Source organism: Mesoplodon mirus (assembly GCF_964341445.2).
Source record: "Mesoplodon mirus genome assembly, chromosome: 19".
Classification (NCBI taxonomy): Eukaryota; Metazoa; Chordata; class Mammalia; order Artiodactyla; family Ziphiidae; genus Mesoplodon; species Mesoplodon mirus.
Genome location: NC_138995.1, coordinates 65,361,617 through 65,384,824, shown reverse-complemented (window position 1 = coordinate 65,384,824; position 23,208 = coordinate 65,361,617). Strand labels below are relative to the sequence as shown.

General features: G+C 57.1%; 3 protein-coding genes across 19 annotated transcripts; all 3 read right to left on the bottom strand.

Moving 5' to 3' along the window:
• Window positions 1-1,674: 1,674 nt before the first annotated feature.
• On the bottom strand, window positions 1,675-5,647 carry LOC309794853 (tigger transposable element-derived protein 1-like; the record flags this gene model as incomplete). The annotated part of the gene is made up of 5 exons (XM_082606723.1): window positions 1,675-1,940; window positions 2,953-3,005; window positions 3,466-5,201; window positions 5,444-5,454; window positions 5,524-5,647. The coding sequence occupies 5 exons, from the start codon at window positions 5,645-5,647 to the stop codon at window positions 1,675-1,677; spliced, it is 2,190 nt and encodes a 729-aa protein (XP_082462849.1).
• A 1,452-nt stretch (window positions 5,648-7,099) lies between these two features.
• On the bottom strand, window positions 7,100-15,026 carry LOC309794711 (tigger transposable element-derived protein 1-like). 9 transcript variants are annotated; one of them, XM_082606581.1, is made up of 4 exons: window positions 14,993-15,026; window positions 12,471-12,928; window positions 9,444-9,523; window positions 7,100-9,038 (listed from the first exon to the last, which is right to left on the bottom strand). In XM_082606581.1, exons 2-4 carry the CDS (start codon window positions 12,868-12,870, stop codon window positions 7,206-7,208), a joined length of 2,313 nt encoding a protein of 770 aa, XP_082462707.1. In that variant the 5' UTR covers window positions 12,871-12,928; window positions 14,993-15,026; the 3' UTR covers window positions 7,100-7,205. The 9 variants fall into 9 exon arrangements, with proteins under 9 accessions (XP_082462707.1, XP_082462709.1, XP_082462704.1 ...); XM_082606583.1 differs by lacking the exon at window positions 14,993-15,026 and adding an exon at window positions 14,949-14,964; XM_082606578.1 differs by lacking the exon at window positions 14,993-15,026 and adding an exon at window positions 14,795-14,918 and having other exon boundaries at window positions 12,471-13,822.
• Window positions 15,027-15,064: 38 nt separating this feature from the next.
• On the bottom strand, window positions 15,065-22,260 carry LOC309794716 (tigger transposable element-derived protein 1-like). Of its 9 annotated transcripts, XM_082606602.1 has the most exons (4): window positions 21,611-22,260; window positions 19,414-19,498; window positions 19,281-19,314; window positions 15,068-18,966 (listed from the first exon to the last, which is right to left on the bottom strand). In XM_082606602.1, the coding sequence occupies exon 4, from the start codon at window positions 18,869-18,871 to the stop codon at window positions 17,111-17,113; it is 1,761 nt and encodes a 586-aa protein (XP_082462728.1). In that variant the 5' UTR covers window positions 18,872-18,966; window positions 19,281-19,314; window positions 19,414-19,498; window positions 21,611-22,260; the 3' UTR covers window positions 15,068-17,110. The 9 variants fall into 9 exon arrangements, with proteins under 9 accessions (XP_082462721.1, XP_082462722.1, XP_082462728.1 ...); XM_082606595.1 differs by lacking the exon at window positions 19,414-19,498 and having other exon boundaries at window positions 15,065-18,966; window positions 19,281-19,413; XM_082606596.1 differs by lacking the exon at window positions 19,414-19,498 and having other exon boundaries at window positions 15,067-18,966.
• Between the last annotated feature and the right edge of the window lie 948 nt (window positions 22,261-23,208).

Below are 23,208 nucleotides of genomic sequence, written 5' to 3'. Positions count from 1 at the left end.
AGGATTGCAGAAAATGGACCTTGCTGAACCGGCCAGGCCCAAGGAACAGGTGTGAGCTCCTGAGAGTCAGGATAGAAAAGGGGCTGCAGCTCCGGCTTGTTTTCTAATCCTTTTATCTGGCCCATGAGCGGGAGACAACTTCAAGAAGACCCTCTCCTAATGAGAGGAACCCAGGAGTCAGGGAGAGGAGGGGTGGTGGGTGGAGACAGAGGCCTGGTGCCCCGGCTGCAGTGGAAGCCTCTGGAAGACCAGGAGGAGGGAGGCCGCACAGAGTGAAGCCCAGGGTCACAGACCTGTCGGAGCTGCTGTTTGTTAGTTCCGGTCCTGCTCTGAGGTGCTCAGGGTCAGCTCTGAGTGACAGGTGATCTGGGGGGCTCTGCAATGAGGGCTATGTGCACGGTTCCTGTGTGCCCAGCCCTGCCGAGGGTGCCTGCCGAGGTGAGCTCCAAATCCTGGGAGGGGCCTGACCACGAGAGCCCCGTGGGCTGCTGGGTACCTGCTCAGGTGAGCTCCATATCCTGGGAGCGGCCTGACCACGAGAGCCCCGTGGGCTGCTGGGTACCTGCTCAGGTGAGCTCCATATCCTGGGAGCGGCCTGTCCATGAGAGCCCCGTGGGCTGCTGGGTACCTGCTCAGGTGAGCTCCATATCCTAGGAGGGGCCTGTCCACGAGAGCCCCGTGGGCTGCTGGGTACCTGCTCAGGTGAGCTCCATATCCTGGGAGGGGCCTGTCCACGAGAGCCCCGTGCACTGGGAGGGGTGTATGAACAAGCTCCCTCTCTTTGCAGCTGGCACAGAGTTGCTTAGGATGTAGATTAAAATCAGCCGAGGGCAGACGTCAGGAGCAGCATCAGGGGTCCCTTGGGTGTGGCCACCTAGGGAAGCCCACCTGAATCCTGAGGTGCAGGGTTTTCTGGGGTTGGTCATGTCGACATGAGGACCACCATGTGCCCGACCTCGGCCTCCAGCCCCCGGGGGACTCAGGAAGCCCCGCCGTGTATCACGCCGTCAGCACAGACCAGCCTGGAGCGAGGCCCACGGAGCACGGCCACTCCCGTCAGACTCAAGGTGACCTCCTAGAGCCAGGACAGAGGCCCGGCCTCTCTGTGGGCAGGTGAGCCCACACCGCACGGGCCCTGGTGCAGTGCCCGTTCCACGTGGTCAGTGTGTGTGCACGCGGGTCAGCCAGTGTCTGTGTGTCTCAGCCTGTGACCACAGACCACACTGTCCTGCTCTGCTCACAAGAGCGAGGCCAATGCAGGGACGACGGGGGTGGGAACAAAGCCGGGTCCTGGTCAGGCTGGGTGAGAAAGGGTCCAAGGAGCGAGAACCCGGCTGCCCTTGCCTGGTGAGCCGAGAGCGGACGTCCGCCCTGTGGGCAGCCCCTCTCCCCACGTCCGGAGGTAAGGCTGCCTTTCCTGCAACCTGGGGCAGGGTCATGCCTGTGGATACAGCAGGACGCACAGCAGTGCACACAGCAGGCCTGATGCTTGCCCTCGCCATGTAGTTGGGGCTTGGTGACAGGGAACATCCCGACAGGACATGGGCCAACCCCGGGGAGGATGTTGGGGTGAAGCGTTTGGGAGCATCTGGAGGGGATCCTCACCTGTCTGCACAGGGGGACTGAGGACACCGACCAAGGGGGGCAGGGGGGGAGCCCAGGGAGGGTCCTGGGTCATCCCTGAGGCTGGAGGAGGGGTGTGGAGCTGCGGGTGATGGCGGTTGGGACGAAGAGCTTACCACCCGACAGGAGATAGGCCAGCCGGGGCAGCAGGGGGAGGCGAACACCGTGCCCGACAGAAGGACGGAGAGACCAGCTGGCCCAGCCGTGGGCCTGGGTATCCGGGCTGTTCTTTGTTGGCCCGAACCCGAAGGGCCCCCAGCGCCCCAGGGCCCGGCTCCGCCCCCAGCGCCCGGGGCCCAGTTCCGCGCCCAACACCGCTGGAAAACACCCCGTGTCCAGCCAGGAAGAGAAGACCCGTGTACAGCCTTACGTGATTAATATGCCCAAAAGTGTCCTTTAAAGTCAGTCTCTCCTCTGGCTCTGATTCTACACTGAATGGTGCAGACAGCCAAGCAGGAGCAGCCCAGCATCCCTGGTCAGGTATACCCACGGTGGCCACCCCCAGGAGAGCCTAGAGCTACGGGGACCCACGATGGCCCAAGAGCTGGGGCAGAAGAGTTACCTGCTCGGATGCAAGAGGTCCAGCCAGCAGGGAGGGCTTGCTTTGTGCGTGGGATCAGAGGTCGGCTCTGGGCATGCCTCAGCCAGGTGTACACCGGGGTGTATGGACAGCAGATGGGAGATGTGAGGGCACCTGGGCTCCCCAGCAAAACCTTCAGGCCAAATTTAGCCCCCAACCAATCTCCCGGGCTAGCCCGCCCACCCCCCTGCCCCCCACCTCCTTCAGAAGGAAGGCAGGCTCAGGGAAGGCTTCCTCTAACAGGGCCCCTTGGCTGAAGACAGGGACCACTCACCTGAGGACCCGTGCGTCCTGCAGTAAGGCCAACCCTACCCCCAAACCCACATCCTTACCCCTCCTTCTGTGGGGCATCGTGTGCCTCCCAGTCTTCCCACATGGCATCCGGGGCCTTGTCTCCAAATGCCACCACTGCCTGGAATGAGCCCGTGTCCATGGGAAGAAGAGTCAAAGGGGCATGGCAGGAGTCAAACGGAAACTGGTGGAGAGAGGGAGCACCAGAGGAGAGAGACAAGAAGAGAGGGAGAATTAGCAGCAGGCCTGCAGGGGTGCCTGCAGCCGTGAGGACGCCCGCGCCGGGGCCGGGGAGCCTAGTGTAGTCTCTCCTCCCGCCCCCACCTCCCCGCTCCGGCCAGTCAGCAGGGGCACAGCATCATTTCAGAGGACAGAACAGGATGACAAGACGCATCCAGTGTCCCGGGAGAACAGAGATGGGAGGTGCGTGGCCGGACACCCCTCCCACCCAGGCCCACTCTCTGGGTCCCTGAGTCTCTTTGGGTGCTCATCTGGGGTCAGCCTTTGCCGCCTGCAGGTCGTGACACCCAGCTGAAGGGTGAGCGGGCCAGGAAACAAGCAGAACCCCTCTGAACCCCTCTCGGCTCCGTGAGCCCCAGCTTTGAATACAGGCAGAACTCAGTGCAGTGAGCAAGGTGGCAGGAATACCGTGCCAGGGGTGCTACCCAGGGATTCCGGCTTCCTCATGGGCTTCCAGTAGGAAACCGAGGATGCACTGCTCCAAAAGGGCCCAGGATGCAATAAAGTCACTTGAGAATTCATCAACGCTTCTAAAACCATATATTTGAGAAGTTCACTTGAGACACTAAATTATTTGCTGACAGAAAAACATTTGAGGGGTTAATGCAATGAAATGGAAACATGCAGACCAGTGTCACTTCCATGTGAAAGATGGGGAGGGAGGACCCCCTCTCCCCAGCAAAGTCCGGAGCCCTCAGGACTCCCAACACCCCCTCCCCCTGAACACACACCATCTGGGGCCTCTCTTCTCCTTGAAGAGCTCCCGATAGCAGCCGGTCACGGTGTTCACGCCCCGGCAGACGCGGAGGCTGCGCTCCAGGTTGGGGTCGTTGTCCCTGACGATCTGCAGGCCAGCATCGAAATGTGCTAGGGCCTTGGCCAGGTGCCTGGCCGTGAGCTGGCGGGAGGCCGTCGAACAGTCCTCACCCTCCTCCCCGGCTGCCCGCTCCTGCTCCAGCCCCACCAGCTCCTCGTTGGACAGGCCTGCGCCCTGGCTCTGCAGCAGCTCAGCCACATCCGCCTCTGCCACCTCCCCGAAACCCAAGCCGTGCGCCAGCGCCACGACGTCCTGCCGGATCTGCGGGAGGGCCTCCGCGGGTCGGGGCCTGGCGTCGTGCTGGAGGCAGTCGGGCCACAGCTTCCTCCAACCCCGGTTCAACGTCGCAGGCGGAACCTCCTCCCAGGACTCGGAGATGTTGTGCACAGCGTCCAGGATGCTGTAGTCCCGCCAGAAGTCCGAGGCCGCTGACCGCTCGCCGGCGCCTCCCGCCCTCGCCGCCAAGAGGCGGAAGACCCTCCGCAGGTAGCAGGCCTTGAACGTGGCGACCACGTCCTGGGTCATGGGCTGGATGAGGGCCGTGGTGTCCTTGGGCAGGTACTCCACGCGCACGTGGTCGGAGAGGTCGTCCAGGTTCCCGGGGCGGCCGGGAGCGCTGTCCAGGACGAGCAGAGCTTTATACGGGAGCCCGTGCCGGGCGCAGTACCTCTCCACAGAGGGGCAGAAGAAGTGCACGAACCACTCCTGGAAGAGGCTCACAGTGACCCAGGCCTTCCTGTGTGAGCGCCACAGCACGGGCAGGTTGGGCTTGGAGAAGCCCCGGAGGGCGCGCGGGTTCTCCGAGGGGTACACCAGCAGCGGCTTCAGCTTGAAGTCGCCGGCGGCGTTGCTGCCGAGCAGCAGGGTCAGGTGATCTTGGGCGGCTGTGAACCCAGGGCCTGGCTTCCCCGCCGTGGAAGGGAGCGTCCTGCCCGGCAGCCGCCTCCAGAAGAGCCGGGTCTCGTCCACGTTGAACACCTGCCGGTCCGTGTAGCCGCCCTCCTGGATCACCCTCCGCAGCAGCGCCGGATACCTGCGCGCAGCTTCTGCGTCTGCGCGCGCCGCCTCGCCTCCGGCCCCGAGGCTGCGCAGCCCGTGCCGCGCCTTGAAGCGCGCGAACCAGCCGCGGCTGGCGCCGAAAGTCTCAGCCTCGGCGCCCTCACCCTGCGCCCGCTTGAGCTCCTCAAACAGGCTGCGGGCCTTCTCCTGGACGAGCACCACGCTGACCGGCACGTCACGCCGGTTCTGGTCCTCGATCCACACGCTCAGCAGCCTCTCCATGTTCTCCATCACCAGGCTGCGGCTGCGCGTCAGCTTGGAGGCTGCGTGCGGGGTGGCCGCCTGGGAACTCGCTCGGATCTTGTCCTTGTTGTCACGAATGGTGGCCACAGTGGAGGTGGAGAGCCCTAGTGCCCTCCCGATTCGGCTGAGCTTCTCTCCGGCTTCGAAGCGCCGCAGTACCTCCAGTTTCACCTGCAGGTTGATGGCCTTACGGTCCCGCTTGGCACTTCGGCGCTGGCCCGCCCTCGGCGGCCTCTTCAGGGGGGGCTTCGGGCCCGCATCACTCTCTCCGGACACCACAAGAGAATATTTACGTTCCCGCCCTGTGCCCGCTGATTTCAGGGCCGCTGCCGCCCCAGCCCTGACCCGCTGTAAAATGGGGAGACAACGTTTACCGGTGGAAGTGCTGATGGGCCTGGGTAAAACCCTTAGAGGTCACTGACTAGTCTCTCTCTTTAGGTGGGAGATTCGGGGCCACGTCCGGCCACTCGATGAATTCTGGCCCCGTGGACTAAATAAACTTCACCCTCAGGATCGCAGCAAGCCTCTGAAATCCCACTACCGCTTCCCGAGGGCGCCCCCCGCTGACACCACCATCCCAAGTCACCTACTCGCCGGCCTCCTGAAGCATCCAGGGCGGCGTAATACACCACAAACTGATGTCAGACCAAATATAGAAACCAGAAATTACCAGCACCAGGGTCATAGCCGGGCCCAGGAACAGGCAGCCACTGTGTATAAACCTCAGCTCGGAGCTTGGTGGCAGCTGGGGAGAAGAGCGGGACAAGCTGTCCAATGGAGCCAACGTGCTCCATGGCCCCGAGCTCGCAAGGCCTTGAACAATGTAATTAAGGGTGTCAGGACTCAAGGTTTTTGTTTTGTGTGTTGTTTTGATTTTTTGGTTTGGCCAAGCCGCGCGGCATGGGGGATCTTAGTTCTCCAACCAGGGATCGGACCCGTGCCCCCTGCCGTGGAAAAGCGGAGTCCTAACCACTGGACCACCAGGGGAGTCCCTGTTCTTGGTTTTTTTAATGGAGGAAATACTTGTGCAGGGTTCAGTTACCCAGACGGGCTCCTGAAGAAGCAGGCGAGCAGCAGGCCTGCCTCCCGCCTTGGGGCCCCGAGGTGGCCAAGGAGACCCACTTCCCAGTGGGGCTGGGCCGAGCACCTCGTTTCTTCCAGGAGCAGCATCTCTCAGAGCCCAGCTCTACACTCTCGACTGGTGATGGGAGTTTGACAGTAAAGCAGCCCTGGGTGTTCTCTGGGAGTTGTCGGCAGGACGCCGGCTGAGCCGGACTTGGGCGGATCTAGGCAGGGCCACCGCAGGCCTCGCAGTGTCTCAGGAGGACCAGGAATGGCAGTCGAGGGTGGGGAAGGCCAGGGTGCGGTCCGCTGTCCCCCCTCACCGGGCAGGAAACTCCGGCCACGCTCCTCGGCTGGTCTGCCCTCCTTCCCACGTGTGAGCACGTCCCCCTGTCCTCCGGGGTAAGCCCCCTGGATTACCCACCAGGATCAGAAGACATGCAGGCGCCCCCTGACACAGAGATAAGCTTTGGTCCCTGTGTCTTGAGGCCAACCAGAGGAGAGGCAGGCCCAGGGGCCGAAGAGCCAGGGGGCAGCAGCCAAGAGGAGGGTGTGTGCTCTGGGATGAGAAACCGACCGCAGCCCACACTCCCTAGTGGGGCTGGGCACGTGACTCCAAGAGAGCCACTAAACAGAAAGGCTGGGGCTGCCTGTGCCACCGGAAGGGACCGCAACACGAGACGACGTGAGATCGGCGGGGTGCAGAGCGTTAACGGGGCTTCCTCTGGAAATGTCTGTGTGCCCCGTTCACACACAGGCCCATGTGTGTGAAGTGCACGTGTGTACAGGAAAGAGGAAGGGTGTACGATGGGTGGCAGTGGCCGTCTCCAGAGAGGAAGACTGGCTGTGGCGTTTCAACTTTATGTGCTTTTCTTAACGTTTGAATTACTTTGTAATGCATATACGTGTTTTATATACATTTTAAAATTTTCTTTAAAATGGGAGGATTAATAATGACTGCTGTATTTCTATCTCTGTGCAAGAGAGACTACAACTACAGTAAGTCCCCTACGTATGAACGAGTTCCGTTCCAAGAGCACGTTTGTAAGTCCAATGTGTTCGTAAGTCCAACGACGTTAGCCTAGGCACCCAACTTACACAATCGGCTCTACAGCACTGTACTGGAGTAGGTGTATAATGCTTTTCACACGAATAATACATAAAAAACAAACAAACACAAAAAATAAAGAAAACATTTTTAATCTTCCAGTACAGTACCTTGAAAAGTACCGTAGTACAGTACAACAGCTGGCACACAGAGGCTGGCATCGAGGGAACAGGCAGGAAGAGTTACTGACTGGAAGAGGAAGAGGAGGTGGGAGATGGTAGGGCTGAAGGATCGTCGGCAACAGGAGACGGAGGGCCAGTTGCAATTTCACTCCCGCCTGACGTTGATGGCACAGGTTCTGGTTCCTTGCTGGACTTAATTCTATCTACCCTCTTGTAAAAACGATCCAGTGACGTCTGGGTCGTAGCTCGTTTCTTCTCGTCGTAGATGGCACGGTAGCACTGGATTGCATTCTGAACGGCTGCTGCCACCCTCGTGTGCCGCTCCACGTTCGGGTCCTGTGCCTCAAACACTAACAACGCCTCCTCAAATAAAGAAAACCCCCTCGCCATTTCCTGCGTCGTGAATCTCTTGGGCTCTTCAGTTACTTCTTCTTCCTCCTGTCCCTCTTCACCCTTTCTCTGGGCCTCCAGTTCCATCAGGTCTTCAGTAGTGAGCTCCTCATGTTGCACAGCAAGGAGCTCAATGAAGTCGTCCTCTTGCAGATCTAGCTCCAGCTTCTCGCTGAGGGTCACTAAGTTGCTGAAGACCTCTTTGGACTCCTCATCCAACTTCTCAAATCCACGAAAATCGTGAACAAACTTCGGGCAAAGGTTCTTCCAAACCCCATTCATGGTGACGGCTGTAACCTCACTCCAGGCAAAGTCAATGTTTTTTATGGCCTTGTAGATGTTATAGTCCTTCCAAAATTGTCGCAACGTTGTTCCTGATTCGTCACTCGCCTTTACTGCCTGACGAAAAGTGTGACGTAAGTAATATTTCTTGAAAGTCGCTATAACTCCCTGGTCCATAGGTTGGATGAGCGCCGTAGTATTCAGTGGCAGATGCACTACTTTGACGCTGGGATGAAAGTCGTCCATGAATGGGGGGTGGCCCGGAGCACTGTCGAGCAGCAAAAGAATGTTGAATGGGACGTCCTTCTCCAAGCAATATTTCTCTACCTCCGGGATAAAGTGGTGGAAAAACCAGTCCTGGAAAATGGCCTGTGTAACCCAGGCTTTGGGGTTACTCTTCCACACAACAGGAAGAGAGCCCTTGGCTATGTTTTTAAGGGCTCTTGGGTTCTCTGAGTGATAAACTAAGAGAGGCTTCAGCTTCATATCACCGGAAGCATTGCCACCAAACAACAGCGTGAGCCTATCCTTTGATGCTTTATAGCCTGGCATCAACTTTTCCTCCTTACTGATGTAACTTCGGTCCGGCATCCTCTTCCAGTACAGTCCTGTCTCGTCCACATTAAACACCTGCTCGGGTAAATACGCGCCTTCATCAATAATTTCTCGAAGCGTTTCAGGAAATTCCCGGGCAGCTACTGTATCTGTACTCGCTGCCTTGTCACTTACTTTTACATTGTGAAGTTTGGCTCTAGCCTTGAACCGGTGAACCCAGCTACGGCTGGCATTAAAAGATTTGCCCTCTGATTCTTCGCCATGCTTCTTCTTCAAGTCTTCATAAAGGCTCTTAGCTTTCTCTTGAATCAGCATTAAGCTGAGTGGGACTCGACGCTGACGCTGATCCTGCATCCACACACTGAGAAGTTTCTCCATCTCCTCCATCACTTTTCCACGCTTCTTTGTTATTATTGTTGACGTCATCGGCATAGCAGACTTCACATGTTCCATGATCTTGTCCTTGTTCTTTACGATTGAGCCGATGGTTGAACGATTCAGGTTATAAGAATGAGCGACGTCTACCATCTTTTCGCCTCGCTCCACTCTCTCAATTATTTTCACTTTTGTTTCCATCGTTATCGCGTGGCGCTTCTTGGCAGTACCAGCTACATCACCGCTGCTTTTACGCTTGCTTCCGGACATCCTGGGCTTGAAATAAACATACTGTACTACTGTACTCTATACTGTAAAGTACACAAAAGCACAACCACTTGTAGAGGATGAACGCACATGACAATGTACGCCAGACACGTGAACTAACTTACGTGATTGGACATGCGAACGCATGTTCGCATCTTGAAAGTTTGTAACTTGGAGGTGTGTGTGTAGGGGACTTACTGTACTCTGTACTCAAATGGTGTGAGCCTGGGGAGGCCCCGTCCTCAGAGCCAGGAGCTGGGAGAGGGTGCAGGGCAGGTCCTGAGCTCAGCCTGAGGGTGAGGGGGGGTGGGGGTGGGGGCTGGGCACAGCTGCCGAATGTGACCCTCCACGGCCTGGGGTGAAGGGGGCGGGGGCGGGCGGGGTCCCGCAGGACGTGGCATCTCTGACTGTGGAGGACTCACAGCTCACCTGAGCTCCATCCGTGAAGGGCTTGGCCGGCTCTGCCAGGTCTCCAAACCGTTGGTCCTCGGGAGGGGCCTGGGCCAGTGCTGAGGGGAAAGAGCAGGGTTAGCGTCTGCAGGCCCACCCTGGGGACGAAGGGGCGAGGCACCCAGCCCCACTAATCAACCCGGAGGCCAACATGTCCCACTGGCCAGGAACTCTGTGCCAGATGAGACACCGCTTGCCCTCTGATTCACAGAGAACACCCTACCCTGGCTGACAGGCAGCCCCTTCTGATGCACACACACATATGTACCTCAAGAACACACCCAAGGCCCCTGAAACCCAAGTCACGGAAACACCAAGGAAATAGTCATTAGAAGCTTCCTTCAGCTGCAGCTGGGGGGGGGGGGGTCAGTAAAGGGCTGACTCAGCAGGCCTGAGCTGTCCGAACCCTCCACACTCCAAACGAAAGTCTGGCCCTTGACCTGCTCCTGGGAGGGGACCTCTAAGCCCTTGGAAGATTCTGCCTGATAAGAACATCTTTGTTTACCTAAGTTCTTTGGGTCACACAGATAGTTCATGCTAACAATGTGACACGGTAGTAATCCTGGGCCACACTGTACAGGTCTGACCTCTGGGGGGAGTTGAGGCTGAGTAACTAAGGTCAGTCATGTTCCATAACTCTGTGACTGACCCCCAGTAAAAATCCTGGACGTCACTGCAGGTGAGCCCCCCAGCGGCAGCATCCTGTGCGTGTCGTCGCACATCACTGCTGGGGGAATTAAGCACGACCCGCACGACTCCCACAGGAGAGGACACCCGGAATCTCGTGCCTGGTATCTCCCAGACTAGGCACCTTTTTCCACCGCTGACTTTAATCTGTATCCTTCCACTGTAATAAACTACAACCACGAATACAATAGCCTTGTGGAATTCTGTAACTCCTTCTAGCAAATCACTTGAGGCTAAGGGGGGGTCTTGGGGACCCCCGAACACACAGCCAACAGTGACAGCCAAGGAAGAGCTTGGGACATCATTCTGGTCTCCCTGATAGCATCAGGGCAGTCATCTCCAAAACCACCCAGAGAAAGCCAGGGCCAGGCCCTACCCTCTCCCATGCGGGGGCATCGAAGGGGCCAGCAACAGGCTGAGAGCAGGTAAGGGTACGGAGCAAAGGCAGGAGTTTTCGTGTCAACCTGAGACCGTGCGGCTTCAGGGCTGAGTGGACATAACCATGCATGCCCCAGAGGATCCTCGGGAGCACCAGGCCTAAGTCCGGGCAGTGCCAGCAGGCTGCTTTGCCAACATCCACACTCTTACGATGCAAAATCTCTTTTAATAGTGTGCATCACCTAAGCATCCATTCAGGGGGAAGCTGGGAACTGGTACCAGGGAACAGTCCCCTAAGACGACAAACGCTGCCCATGGCTCAGAGGACAGCCCAGCACGACAGCCAGACATCCTGGGAGCACTGTGGACCCATGCGTACAAGGTGTCTCACCTGCACCTCACGTTCATGCCTGGGTGAAAACCAGTCATGCGTTATCAAGGTTTTCCTCAGCAGCGGCTAGATCCAGTTTGCAACTTTTCCAACATGTGCAGAACGGGCTTCATCCTGTCCCCCTGGGAGACCCCAGCACCATCCAGCAGCAGCCCCACCTCCCAGCCCCTCCTTTGAGTCTCTGTCGTAATTCCGACCTCTTCCCAGAGCGGACACAGCTCCCTGCAGTTCCTACCGCCAGGACACCTTAGAGTTCTTTTTGTACTTTTTCATTCCTTCACTGCCTGGGTTACACTCTCTACATTAAATTCCTCCCTTAAAACAAGTGGTGTGTTAGCCGTTCCTCAAAAGGCCAGAGTTACCATGTGATCCGGCAATTCCACTCCTAGGTATATAACCAAGAGAATAAAGCATATGTAACTTCACGTCAGCATTGATCGTAACAGCCAAAAGGTACAAACAACCCAAATATCCATGACAGATAAATGGATAGAGAGAACGTGGTATAACCACACAATGGAATATGACTAGGCATAAAAATTAGTGAGGTACTACACTGTGAATGAACGCTAGAAACATTACACTCGAGAAAAGAAGCCCATCATAAAAAGCCATGTATGATTCCATCAAATGTATGATTCCATTTAATAAAACGTCCAAAATAAGAAAGTGTACAGAGACACAAAGCAGGTTCCTGGCTGCCAAGGCACTAGGAAAGGGAAGAATGGGGAGTGGCTGCTGACGGGCACGGAGTTTATTTGAAGGTGATGACATCAGACACGGGTGATGATTGTACAAACCTGTGACTATACTAAAACCCACAAAGTGTACAATTTTTTGATTATGTGGGTCAGAGCCTAATAAAGCTGGGTTTTTGTTTGCTTGTTTAAGTGCTATGGTTTCCACCCCTCGATACAAGGGGCCAAGCAGGCAAAAGGAACTGCACAAACACACATGAGTAAATAAGTGAACACGTGCCAGGGTGGACCGAGGCGGTAACCAACCATCTCTCCTCCCTGCTGCACGGCTGTCACCTCCTCACAGGTGCGGAAGCACACGTCCAAGGTGAAGACGTCACACAGCACGAACTGCAAAGCCACCCCTGGCCGGGCCGACCTCTGTGCCCATCTCCTCTTGCCTCCAGCCCCGCTAAAGAAAGGACACCCTGCTGGCGATTGGAGGTCTCACTGTCCAACGCTCAAACCAGACTGGGCTCCAACACGCCAAGGACCTTGCCTCTCTCCCTTCCCTGCTGGACCCACAGGGCCTGGCACATGGCACGCACTCCGTGACTTTGCCAGGAAGGAGAAAAGGAAGAGAAAGAAGGCCAGTGCACCTGAGCAGGGGAAATGCTACGCCAACCCCAGGCCCACACCTCTGGGAGGCTCAGAGTCTACGAAAGTCTCCAAACATGCCACAGCTTCTGAGTCTTCTTCCCAGAGACGAGGACACAGGGCCTGGGCAGAGCGGGCAGGCACTCAGGACCCGGCGTCATGACTTGTGTCCCCCTGCACTTTCCCTGCCCCCAAGCCCAGTCCCCCGTGGCTCACCAGTCTCCTGCAACATCTGAGCGAGGTCCTCCACGAGTGCCACAGCCTCCTCGCCACTCTCGGGGCACTGGGACTCGACCCAGACCCGGGTGTCGGGGGGCAGCACGCCCAGGAACTGCTCCAGCACCAACAGCTCCAGCATCTGCTCCTTGGAGTGCACCTCGGGCCGCAGCCACTGGCGGCACAGCTCCCGCAGCCGGGCCAGCGCCTCGCGGGGCCCGGCCGCCTCCTCATAGCGGAAGCTCCGGAAGCACTGCCGGGGGTCCCTACCAAGCCCAGGCAACAGGGTTTGGGGCTGAGGCTTGAAGAACGGTTCAGGATCCCACAGGGCGGCCTCATCCTCCTCCATCTTGATGATCACGAGCTCTTCCTGACCGATGGGCGCTGGGTCGGCTGCCATGGCGACACCTGGGGAAGCTGGCCTCTCTGCCTTCACTCAGGCCACACACACTGTCTTCCTGGTACACACAGCCACCCAATCAGGGCCATGGACCACCCACACCCCTCCACCGACTCACACCCTGCAAGGTCACTTGCTGTGGCGGAAACTGTCCCCACACCTGGCCAGCTGACAGCCTGGCAGGGGGACACCTTCAGCCTCGACCTCCCTATCTGTGCCCTCAAGAGGATGCCTCACACTGGGAATCTGGTTAGGACAGTGAGCGAGCGCTTCCTGCAGGGAAGCCTTCAGGAGTTCAGGCCAGACTGGGCCGGTAGGAGGGCTGCTCCCGGGGGTGGGGCGTGGACATGTCCAGTGTCTCAGTGGCGGAGAGAACCGCATCAGCAGCCAAGCAGAGGTGCTGGGGGAACGAGCAGAGACTCAGTGCCCAGGGAGGCTCCGTGCCAAGGGAGGGTCCAATCCCAGGGAGGCTCTGTGCAAGTGAAGGATGCAGTCTGTGGGGCACTAGAAAGAGTGATGTGGGGGACAGGCTGGAAGGCCAGGATGGTGGTGGGGACGGCTGCACTGCGGCCGCACCGGGAGAGCAAGTGCTGGTTCCTACACTGGAAGGAGCTCCTCCCCTCATGGCACAATGCTATGGGGCCTGAGAGGCTCGGCCCAACTCAACTAGTCAAGGCCAACAATGGACAGTGAGAGGGACGTCCACGCTACGGCGCTAAACCAGGAAGTCAGCTGTGGTCCTCCTCACTTGGCATGATCCCACTAATGGTAAAATTTCAAAACAAAACACAGCAGCTACTGCTACAAGTGTTCAGAAAAGGATCCTGAAAACCAGCAACGCCTCAGCTGGCAATTCCGGAGAAAGGAACTGGAATCTGCATCTGCTTTTTCTTTTGTAATGTCTGCAGAGCACCTGGATTTTTCTGCCAACGGCCATTTGCTACCACTGTAACTTCAGAAAAGAACACAGATTGGGACTTCTTCCCTGAAGGCCCAGTGGTTAAGAATCTGCCTTCCAATGCAAGGGGTGTGGGTTCAATGCCCCGTCCGGGAACTAAGATCCCACGTGCCGCGGGACAATTAAGCCTGCGCGCCACAACTACTGAGCATGCGAGCCGCAACTAGAGAGAAGCCCGCGCGCAACTAGAGAGAAGGCCACGCGCCGCAATGAAGATCCCGCGTGCCGCAACTGAGACCCGACACAGCCAAAAAGAAACATAAATAAATAAATATCTAAGAAAAAAGAACACAGATCATTTTCAATGCCAATGCATGTCTTTAAAGCATTGGTCAGGGCTCCCCTGAACCAGGCCGCCCCATCCAACAGCCCCCAACCCCCGGCTCTCACCCCCAAGTACCCTGAGATGACAGCTAGAGTGGAGGACGGTCTGCGCAGCGCAATCAGCAAATGCGAAGGCTGTGTGGCCTGGGCGAACTTGCACAGCCTTCGGCCAGTGAAGGATCTGGATTTAATCCCCCTGTGCGGGGAGCGTCCCCCCACCCCGCCCGCACTCTCACTTTATAGAGGGACGCACGCAGGTGCAGCAGGAGCAAAGAGGTGGTCTGAGCTGCAGAAATCCAGGAAGACTTTCCAGGGGAGGTGAAAAGTTTAGGGGAAGCTGGGTGGAAAGGTGGACAGAAGCCCAGGAATTCCGCCGAGAACTGGACTAGCGCGGGTGCACGTGCACCGACCCCCGAGGCGTGGCGAGAGCCCAGCTCGGCCCAGAATCACTTCCGGGGCAGGCCCAGCCCCGCCGGACTCCATGTCCCAGCAGCCCACGCGCCGCCCTTCCCCGCGGACTCGCCGCAGCCCGCGGAAAGCAGCTGGTGTTCCTCCGCCCCCCTTCTCCTGCCGCCCTCTGGCCAGCTGCACACCCTACCCCGGGCTTTTCCGACGCCTCCACCGCGTCGCGCCCAGACTCACCGCCCCAGGAAGCCACGCGGACGGCGTCAAACAACACCGTGGAGGAACAAAGACCAACCACCCTGGGGCCCCAGGACCACGAGCGGAAGCTGGACTACTTCCGGTGCCTTGTGCCCACCCCGCTCCTTCCCTCCCTCCCCTAGCAACCACCCACCTCCCCACGACAGGCCATTCGCGCGGAGGTGAGGGGGAGGTAACAGTATACTTCTGCAACTCTTTGGCGACGTCCGGCGCCCGGAAGTGGAACGTGCGCAAGCCCAGCCCTGTCCGCGAGGCCCTCTGGGAAATGTAGTCCTTGGCCCGCCAGAGTAACAGCCCGGCTGACCTACAGACACTACATTTCCCAGAAGGCAGCGAGCACCAGCGCTCGCCGCCGCCGGGAAATGGAGTTCTACAGTGGCCTTCAAGGGGGCGCCAGTGGTGCGACTCCCGACGCTCCGCGGCGCCTTCCCGGAGGTGCTGGCGGTGTCCCGGGTTCCGAGGTAAAGAGCTGTGGAGCCAGATGGGCTCATCCGCGCGACCTCAGATCCCCTCGCTATCCGTCCGCTCGACTGTGCCAGGTTGCCGCTCAGTTGCCTCTCTACTCCTCCCGCCCGGCGGATGTGGCATTTCCTCCCACCTGGTCACCTGCCTCTTTCAGCTGCTGTGCCGCACTCCGCCTCCATCGGGGCTGCTCCTGCTTCCCCGTCCTCAGGGCTTCACCAGCCACACCGTGCTGGGCCGCCTAAAACAGGCCCCTCTCTGATGCCTGGGGCAGCACCTCCCCAGAAAGCCTTCCGTATCATGTCCTCGTCCTCTGACCCCAGCTAGGTTTGGGTCCCTCACAAGTCGCCCATCGTAGCCGTCGTCACACAGAACGTAACAGCCTTTGGGCCGGCAGCTCCCGAAGCCGGTCTCTCCCACCCTGGTCTCCCCAACACCTAGCACGTTACAAGTGCTCATCATTCGTGCCGTTTATTAATCCGGTCAGTCACCGGGCTCCTAAGAAAAGCTCTTCTACGTCCCCTTGCCACCCCCTTTGCCACTCCCCCCAAGAAAGCAAGCAAGGGACCTCATCTGGCCTTTCTCCCAGGAAGGCTGGACCCTGGAACCCCTCCCTGGCCTCCGGCCCCTTTTACGTCTGGACAGCAGGCCCAGCGCTGCAAGTGTCAGCTGGGACAGAGGTAGAGGGGCCCCTTCTCCCGGCTTTACTCTCGGCGTGCGTGTGTGTCACGGGCACACGTTCACAGACACGTGCAGGTACCTGTGTCGAAAGGAGTCCAGGAAGCCAGACAGCCCTGGCTCACGGCCTGTGGCTCACCTAGCTGGAGTACAAGAACTCCTTCCCTTGATGACTCTCTGGGTTTTGGTGGCCCATATGGTATGTCTGCAGAGTCAAGTGGATACCCCAGCGTGCTTGCTGTTACAATCTAGGGGGACAGGAGAACAAGCTGGAATGACGGGAGATAGCAAGACTGTTCAAGGAGCCAATCCATTGGAATCGGAGCCATGTTTCTTTCTAACCTTGGGGAGAGGCTGGGCTACAGCCAATGTGCTCCGAGCTGACCCTGAGGTGGCCACTGAGCCCTCAAGAATGGCTGAGATTTTCCAAAGAGCTCGAGGTCTGGGAGACCATTAAAGTGACAGAAGGCTCAGCCTCAGAGGCTGGAGGGAAGCCAAGACAACCACAGCACAGAAACCCAGGGAAGAAAACATCTCCAACCAAGGAAAGCCACACACACCCATGGGCTCGGGCACAGGGAAGGTACCAGAAACCTCAGACAACAAAAGCTGTGGAAGCCAGAAAGAGTGAGGATGGCACGGAAGGTGAGCAAGGAGAGTAGGAAACCCCCACCTAGAGTTGGCTAGGAAGAGTCACAACGGTGCACGGACAGGTCAGGGTTGGCAAATAGGAGAGGCTTGTCTCAACCCTGGCCCCTCACCACAAGGAAGGCTACCCTGGTGGGCTGTGCTTGGCAACTGCTGTTCTACAGGGTGTGTCTCTGACACGGATGGGCACTCCTGGGTCCCGCAGCTCATCTGCCAATCAGAGAACACCACCCTCTTGTTTCCCAAGGCTGATGCTCTGTGTGCCACTGTACAAAGATGGCAGTGCATGAGGTATGACAACGATGGGTGAGAAGTGGCAGTGTCTCCCCTCCAGAAACAAAACATCATCAGACAAAGCTCATCTGAGGTCAGGCCCAAGCCCTAAATCACACAGGACAGCCACAGAGGTCTGTCCTTCAGGGTTTGTGCCCTTGGCCAGTTGCCCACCCTCTGTGGGCCCCACCTGGGGTGAGTGCAGGCTTTCTGCCAACTCCTTTGTTGCCACCATCATGGGGCCCCTTGAGGCCCCGCAACTGCCCGAGCCTGTCGCCTCCTTTCCCGCTGCAGCTCTCGGAGGTGGGTAAGGGCACAGTGGACACCCCGGGACACCCGCAGGCTGCGTTCCCGGTTGGGATCGTTCTCTATGAGGACTCGCAGGCCAGCAGCAAAGTGGGACAGCGCCTGGGCCAGGTGCTCAGGGCGCAGTGCACCCACACTTACTTCCTCAGTCTCCACACCCACCATGGCCTCCATGAGATCTGACTCTGGTCTTCTGGAGGCCAGGCCTCTCCCCGCCTCACAGGGCAGCCCAGAGTCACTGACATCCCCTACCTCCACCTCCTGGGGGATGCTGCGGGGCGAGGGCTCCCCATGGGCCTGCAGCAGGTGGGCAACATCGGCCTCGGCCACATCCCCGAGGCCTGCGTGGCTGGCTAGTGTCACAATGCTGTGACGGAGCTGGGGGACGGCGTTGGTCTCGGGGGCACCAGCGGGCACGCACTCGGGCCACAGCTTCCTCCAGGCGCCGTTCATGGCGGCAGGCTGCAGCGCTGCCCAGGCCTTAGCAATGTTGTCTACAGCCGTCATGACAGTATAGCTGCGCCAGAACTCCCGCACGGAGGGCCGGTCTGTACCCGCCGTCTCCTGGACCAGCTGGCTGAGTGTGTGGCGCAGATAATGGGCCTTGAAGGTGGCAATGACACCCTGGTTCATGGGCTGGATCAGGGCTGACGTGTTCTTGGGCAGGAACTCAACACGCACGTGGGCTGAGAGGCCACCCAAGTGGACAGGGTGGCAGGGTGCGCTGTCCAGCAGCAGCAGGGCGCGGTGTGGGAGGCCATGGCTGGCACAGTAGCTTTCCACAGCTGGGCAGAAGCAACCAGTAAACCACTCCTGGAAGATGCTAGGCGTCAACCAATCATTGCGGTTGGAGCGCCAGACCACAGGCAGGCTGGCCTTGGAGCAGCCCCTGAGGGCACGCGGGTTCTCCGAGGGGTACACCAGCAGGGGCTTCAGCTTGAAGTCACCAGCCGCGTTGCCACCAAGCAGCAGGGTCAGGTGGTCCTTAGAGGCCTTGGCCCCAGGCCCAGCTGTCCCCTCCAGTGCCAGAAGCATGCGCTCAGGCAGCCGCTTCCAGAACAGGCCCGTCTCGTCCACGTTGAAGACCTGCCGTGGTGAGTAGCAGCCCTCGTCCAGAATCGCGCGCAGCGCCACGGGGTAGCGTGCGGCAGCCTGGGCATCGGCCACGGCCGGCTCATCCGTCAGCAGCACGTTGTGGCGCAGCTTGAAACGGGCAAACCAGCCATTGCTGGCCCCGAACGCCTCAGCCTGGGCGCCGCTGCCCTGGTCGTGCTGCAGCTGGGCAAAGAGCCGGCGCGCCTTGTCCTGGATGAGCAGCGTGCTGACAGGCAGGTTCTGCCGCTTCTGCTCCTCGATCCACAGGCTCAGGAGGCGTTCCATGCGGCCCATCAGCACACCCCGGCAGCGGGTCAGCTGGGTGGTGCTGACGGGCGCGGCTGCCTGCGAATTGGCCCGGATCTTGTCCTTGTTCACGCGGATCGAGGCAACAGTGGAGGTGGCCAGTCCCAGGGCCCGGGCGATCTGCGTCAGCTTCTCACCCTCCTCAAACCTCCGAAGCACCTCCAGCTTCACATGCAGGGTGATGGACTTCCGGTCCCGCTTGGCACTGTGGCGGAGGCCAATCCCAAGGGGCGCCTTCCCCAGCACCTGCGGGTGGGGGGTTGTCTTCATGCCGCTTCCCCGAGCCATGCACCTCAAGAAGCTCTCTCCCCACTGCCCGTCCACGGTAGCTACTGCCGTGCCCACAATGGCCTCTGGGCCTCTCCTGCCACGCCCGCCTCTGCCTGAAGAGGAGAACACATGGGCATTAATGTGTGAGTACATGAGAGTCTGGACCACTGCCTGGCCTTCCCATGCTCTGACCTAAGGCCCCCAGCCCTGCTGACCACTGCCTCAGAGGCAGGCCCAGTCCCTTCTCTCCCTAACGCTAAAGACACTGCAGACGCACTTGCGAGCATACTTTGCGTGTAGAGGAGCATTTCGTTTAGTTTTAGCTGCTGAGACCAAAAACAGCTCTGCGGGGAGACTTTGTTCTTCCCCCAGAAAACCTCTCGCAACCACAAGGAGATGCAAAGAGAGTCTAGAGATCCTGACCCACCTCTCAGACACCGATGAGCAGAAGCACCTCCATGCTGTTCAGAGACACGAAACATCAGTGTGGAGACTGAATAATGGCTCCTAACCACATCCACATCCACATCCCGATCCCAGGAACCTATGAGTAAGTTTACCTTTCAGGGCAAAAGGGACACTGCACGTGTGATTAGGTTAATAATCTTGAGAGGCGGAGATTATCCTGGATTATCCCAGTGGGCCCTAAACGTAATCAGAGGGATCCTTGTAAGAGGACACAGAAGATTTCACTCAGTCAGAAGGCAATGTGACCACTGAAGCCTAGAGCTTCCAGAAGGAACCAGCCCTGCCAATACCTTGATTTTAGCCCAGGAGCCCCATTTCAGATTTCGGACCTCCAAGACTCTAAGATAATAAATTTGTGTTGTTTTAAACCGCTAAGTTGGGACTTCCCTGGTGGCGCAGTGGTTAAGAATTCGCCTGCCAACGCAGGGGGCACTGGTTCGAGCCCTGGTCCGGGAAGATCCCACATGCCACGGAGCAACTAAGCCCATACGCCACAACTACTGAGCCTGCGCTCTAGAGCCCGCGAGCCACAACTACTGAGCCCGCGCGCCTAGAGCCCGTGCTAGGCAACAAGAGAAGCCACCGCAATGAGAAGTCCGCACACCACAACGAAGGGTAGCCCCCGCTCGCCACAAGAGAAAGCCCGCGCGCAGCAACGAAGACCCAACGCAGCCAAAAATAAACTAATTAATTAATTAATTTAAAAATAAATAAACCACTAAAGTCTGTAGTAATATGGTAAAGCAATCACAGGAAACTAACAGAGAAGGGAACCTCCTTAATTCTTGTCATCACCGTGGAGTACCTGGGGATAGAGGAGGAAGGTGGCTCCCCACACAGCAGTCGGAAGGAATGATTCAGTAAGAAGCAAGTCGGGGGGGGGGAGTTCCCTGGCGGTCCAACAGTTAGGACTCCGGGCTTCCACTGCAGGGGGCACAGGTTCAATCCCTGGTCAGGGAACTAAGATCCCAGCAAGCCGCACGGCTCGGCAAAAAAAAAAAAAAAAAAAAAAAAAGCAAACAAAACAGTGGCTCCTCTGCTCAGAGCCCTCCCAGGCCTCCCACCTCCCTGAGTCAAAGTCCACAATCATCACCAGCTTTGTCGAGGGCCTCCTTTGTCCTTTGCCTACTCCTGACCACATCCTCAGGGCAGACTAAGGGCACTCCCGACCCAGGGGCCTTTGCTACTGTGGCTCTTTGGCCCACAGTGGGGGCCCTTCCCTGTAATCTGCATGGCTTATTCCCTCTTCTGCAGGTCTCTGCTCAAATGTAACCTAATCAGAGAGGCCCTCCCCACCTATGTTTTATTATGCATCCATCACACGTTGCCTGAGGGCAGGAGCTGTACCTACTGAGCACTCTGTTGGGTCTCCAGGCCCAGGAAGAGAGCCTGGCACTTTGCAGGCATCCAACAGTCACTTGCTGACTGAATTATTTAATGACGTATAGTGATGGAGGCAGGCTTCTCGCTTTGTCCCTTTTCCATTTCAAACCATGTGAAAGTAGCACCTGATCAAAACAGTAAAAGTTTTTTTTTTTTGAAGGAATGCGTGTGAAAAACAAGGACAGTACCTGACAGGTCTTTGTGTTTTGGGAGTGTCTATGGCACCGAGGAAGAGTACCTTCAGGGACCCATGGGCTGCACCTGGCTTAAAGGGGAGGTGGGCATGGGAAAGGCTTCCTGCCTGGAAGGAGGCCCCAAATTCCGAACCACTCACGCGCCCATCCCTCCGTCTCCACATCCCTGCCTTCGCCTGCTCACCCACAATTTTTTTAAAAAATAAATTTATTTAGTTAGTTAGTTAGTTTGGGCAGCGTTGGGTCTTCGTAACTGTGCACGGGCTTTCTCTAGTTGCAGCCACTGGGAGCTACTCTTCGTTGAGGTGCGCGGGCTTCTCACTGCGGTGGCTTCTCTTTGTTGAGGAGCATGGGCTCTAGGCGCGCGGGCTGCAGTAGTTGTGGCACGCGGGCTCAGTAGTTGTGGCGCACGGGCATGTGGGATCTTCCCCGACCAGGGCTCGATTCCCAACCACCGCACCACCAGGTAAGTCCCTCACCCACAATTTTAAATTAAATTCATTCATTCTCTCCCTCCCGCTCTATAAAGTCCCCAAGCCGGCCGACGGGGAAGGCTCGAGACTACATTTCCCAGAAGGCCGCGGGGCCGCCGGAGGCCCCGATTGGCCCCCTCGCGCGCGTCCGTTCCCTTCCCCCCACGGGAACCAAGGGTATAGGCGCCTCGGCCCTTTCCCCCCAGAGCCCGGGCTCCCGCGCGCCCGACCGCTCTCACCTCCGGACCGCGACGTGGGCCGGCTTCCTCAAGTGGGCCGACTGAGCTGCGGCCCCTCCCCATCTCCGGCTTCAGGTGTCGCTTCCCGGCGGCGGCCGAGGCCAGCCTCCATCTTGTCGGCGGAGGCGGAGGTTGCCGGACGACGGCCGAGATTGGAGGAGGCAGCGTGGGCCCCGCCCCCGACGGCCCGCTAGGTGCTGCGTCCAGTCGCCCAGGGCCTACCGGGAAACGTAGTTCGGCGACGAGGCCGCCGAGCACAGAGTCCAGGCGGGGGCGCCCAAGGCCGCCTCTGCCCAAGGCCTGATTTCTCGCCTATTAATTTTTCTCTCCTGTCTTTCCTGCCGTCTACTTTCGGTCTCTTTCTTTTCTTTCTTTTTTTTTCTTCTTTCATAAAGTTTTTAATAACCTATCGTTTTCTTACATGTACACTAGTAACCTTAAAAAGACAAATATTTACTACCAAATGTTAACTACTGTACAATTTACAAAAAAATATAATTTTAAGAATTTGGAATAATAAAGGAAAGGTACCTACTTCAAATGGATTAAATAAGAAAATTCCACTTTTTAAGAAATTTAACCAGGAAATGGGAACTTTCCAATTTCTCTAAAGGAACACCAAAACATTTTACTGAAGTCAGAGAACTTACTATTTTTGTTCAAGACTTCATCTACATAGTTTTAAATAAACCCTAAAAAATATTTTCCAGTATATGTAAGGCCTCTACACAGAGCGCACGACTAGGGAAAAAAGGACTCTGTCAGAATGAGAAGCCATGAAGAACAGAGATATGTCTTGTTCACCTTTACATCTCCAGTTCCTATCATAGTGCCTGGCTCAAGGTGAAAATGCTTAAGCAATGGTTGTCGCTTTACATTGAACCAGGCAGATACATCTTTGGTCCAGTTTTCATTCCATATTAAGCATGACCTGAGCTGCAGTCCCGGTTCTTGGCCCTTGACCTTAAATTGAGTAAGGCAAGCCAATACGCATACACTTTCTACATCAGCCTTCTGACAGGATCCTCAGAACTGAATTATCACAGGTTGTGAATCTTCTCTTACGTGGTCTAATTCTTATTTCTTGAATAATATCAGTGTGCAAAAGTAATGCATTTTTGGGACTCCCCTGGTGGCGCAGTGGATAAGACTCCATGATCCCAATGCAGGGGGCCTGCGTTCGATTCCTGGTCAGGGAACTAGGTCCCACATGCATGCTACAACTAAGAGCTCGCATGCCACAACTAAGGAGCCTGCCTGCCACAACTAAGACCTGGTGAGACCAATAAATAAATAAATAAATAAATAAATATTTTTTTAAAAAGTAATGCATTTTCAGTGCAGTACAAGTATATTCACATGAGTAAGAATTGAATAAAGGCCTTACTTTTCCATGTTTTAAATAACAGGTACATAGCATCTTATATTATGATGTAATTAGCAATTTTTAGACACTGAACATAATACACTGTATTACAATGCAATGTGGTAGGCTTCCATTTTAGGAACAAAAATCAATTTCACATGAAAAAAGATTTATTTTAAATTCACATAAAATACATTTAGAATAAGTCTAAAATTTTAGCATTAAGTAATGT

What these genes read in the sequence shown, in the direction of transcription:
- LOC309794716 (XM_082606595.1), bottom strand. Translation starts at nt 21,673, where the DNA reads ATGGGGAGGGGCCGCAGCTCAGTCGGCCCACTTGAGGAAGCCGGCCCA. An exon ending in GCCCACGTCGCGGTCCGGAG is followed by an intron (nt 19,414 to 21,610) that starts GTGAGAGCGGTC and finishes TTGCCCTGAAAG; the next exon opens with GTAAACTTACTCATAGGTTC. An exon ending in TGCTCATCGGTGTCTGAGAG is followed by an intron (nt 18,967 to 19,280) that starts GTGGGTCAGGAT and finishes TCTCCTCTTCAG; the next exon opens with GCAGAGGCGGGCGTGGCAGG.
- LOC309794711 (XM_082606581.1), bottom strand. Translation starts at nt 12,870, where the DNA reads ATGGCAGCCGACCCAGCGCCCATCGGTCAGGAAGAGCTCGTGATCATC. An exon ending in TCAGATGTTGCAGGAGACTG is followed by an intron (nt 9,524 to 12,470) that starts GTGAGCCACGGG and finishes CTTTCCCCTCAG; the next exon opens with CACTGGCCCAGGCCCCTCCC. An exon ending in CCTTCACGGATGGAGCTCAG is followed by an intron (nt 9,039 to 9,443) that starts GTGAGCTGTGAG and finishes ACAGTAGTACAG; the next exon opens with TATGTTTATTTCAAGCCCAG.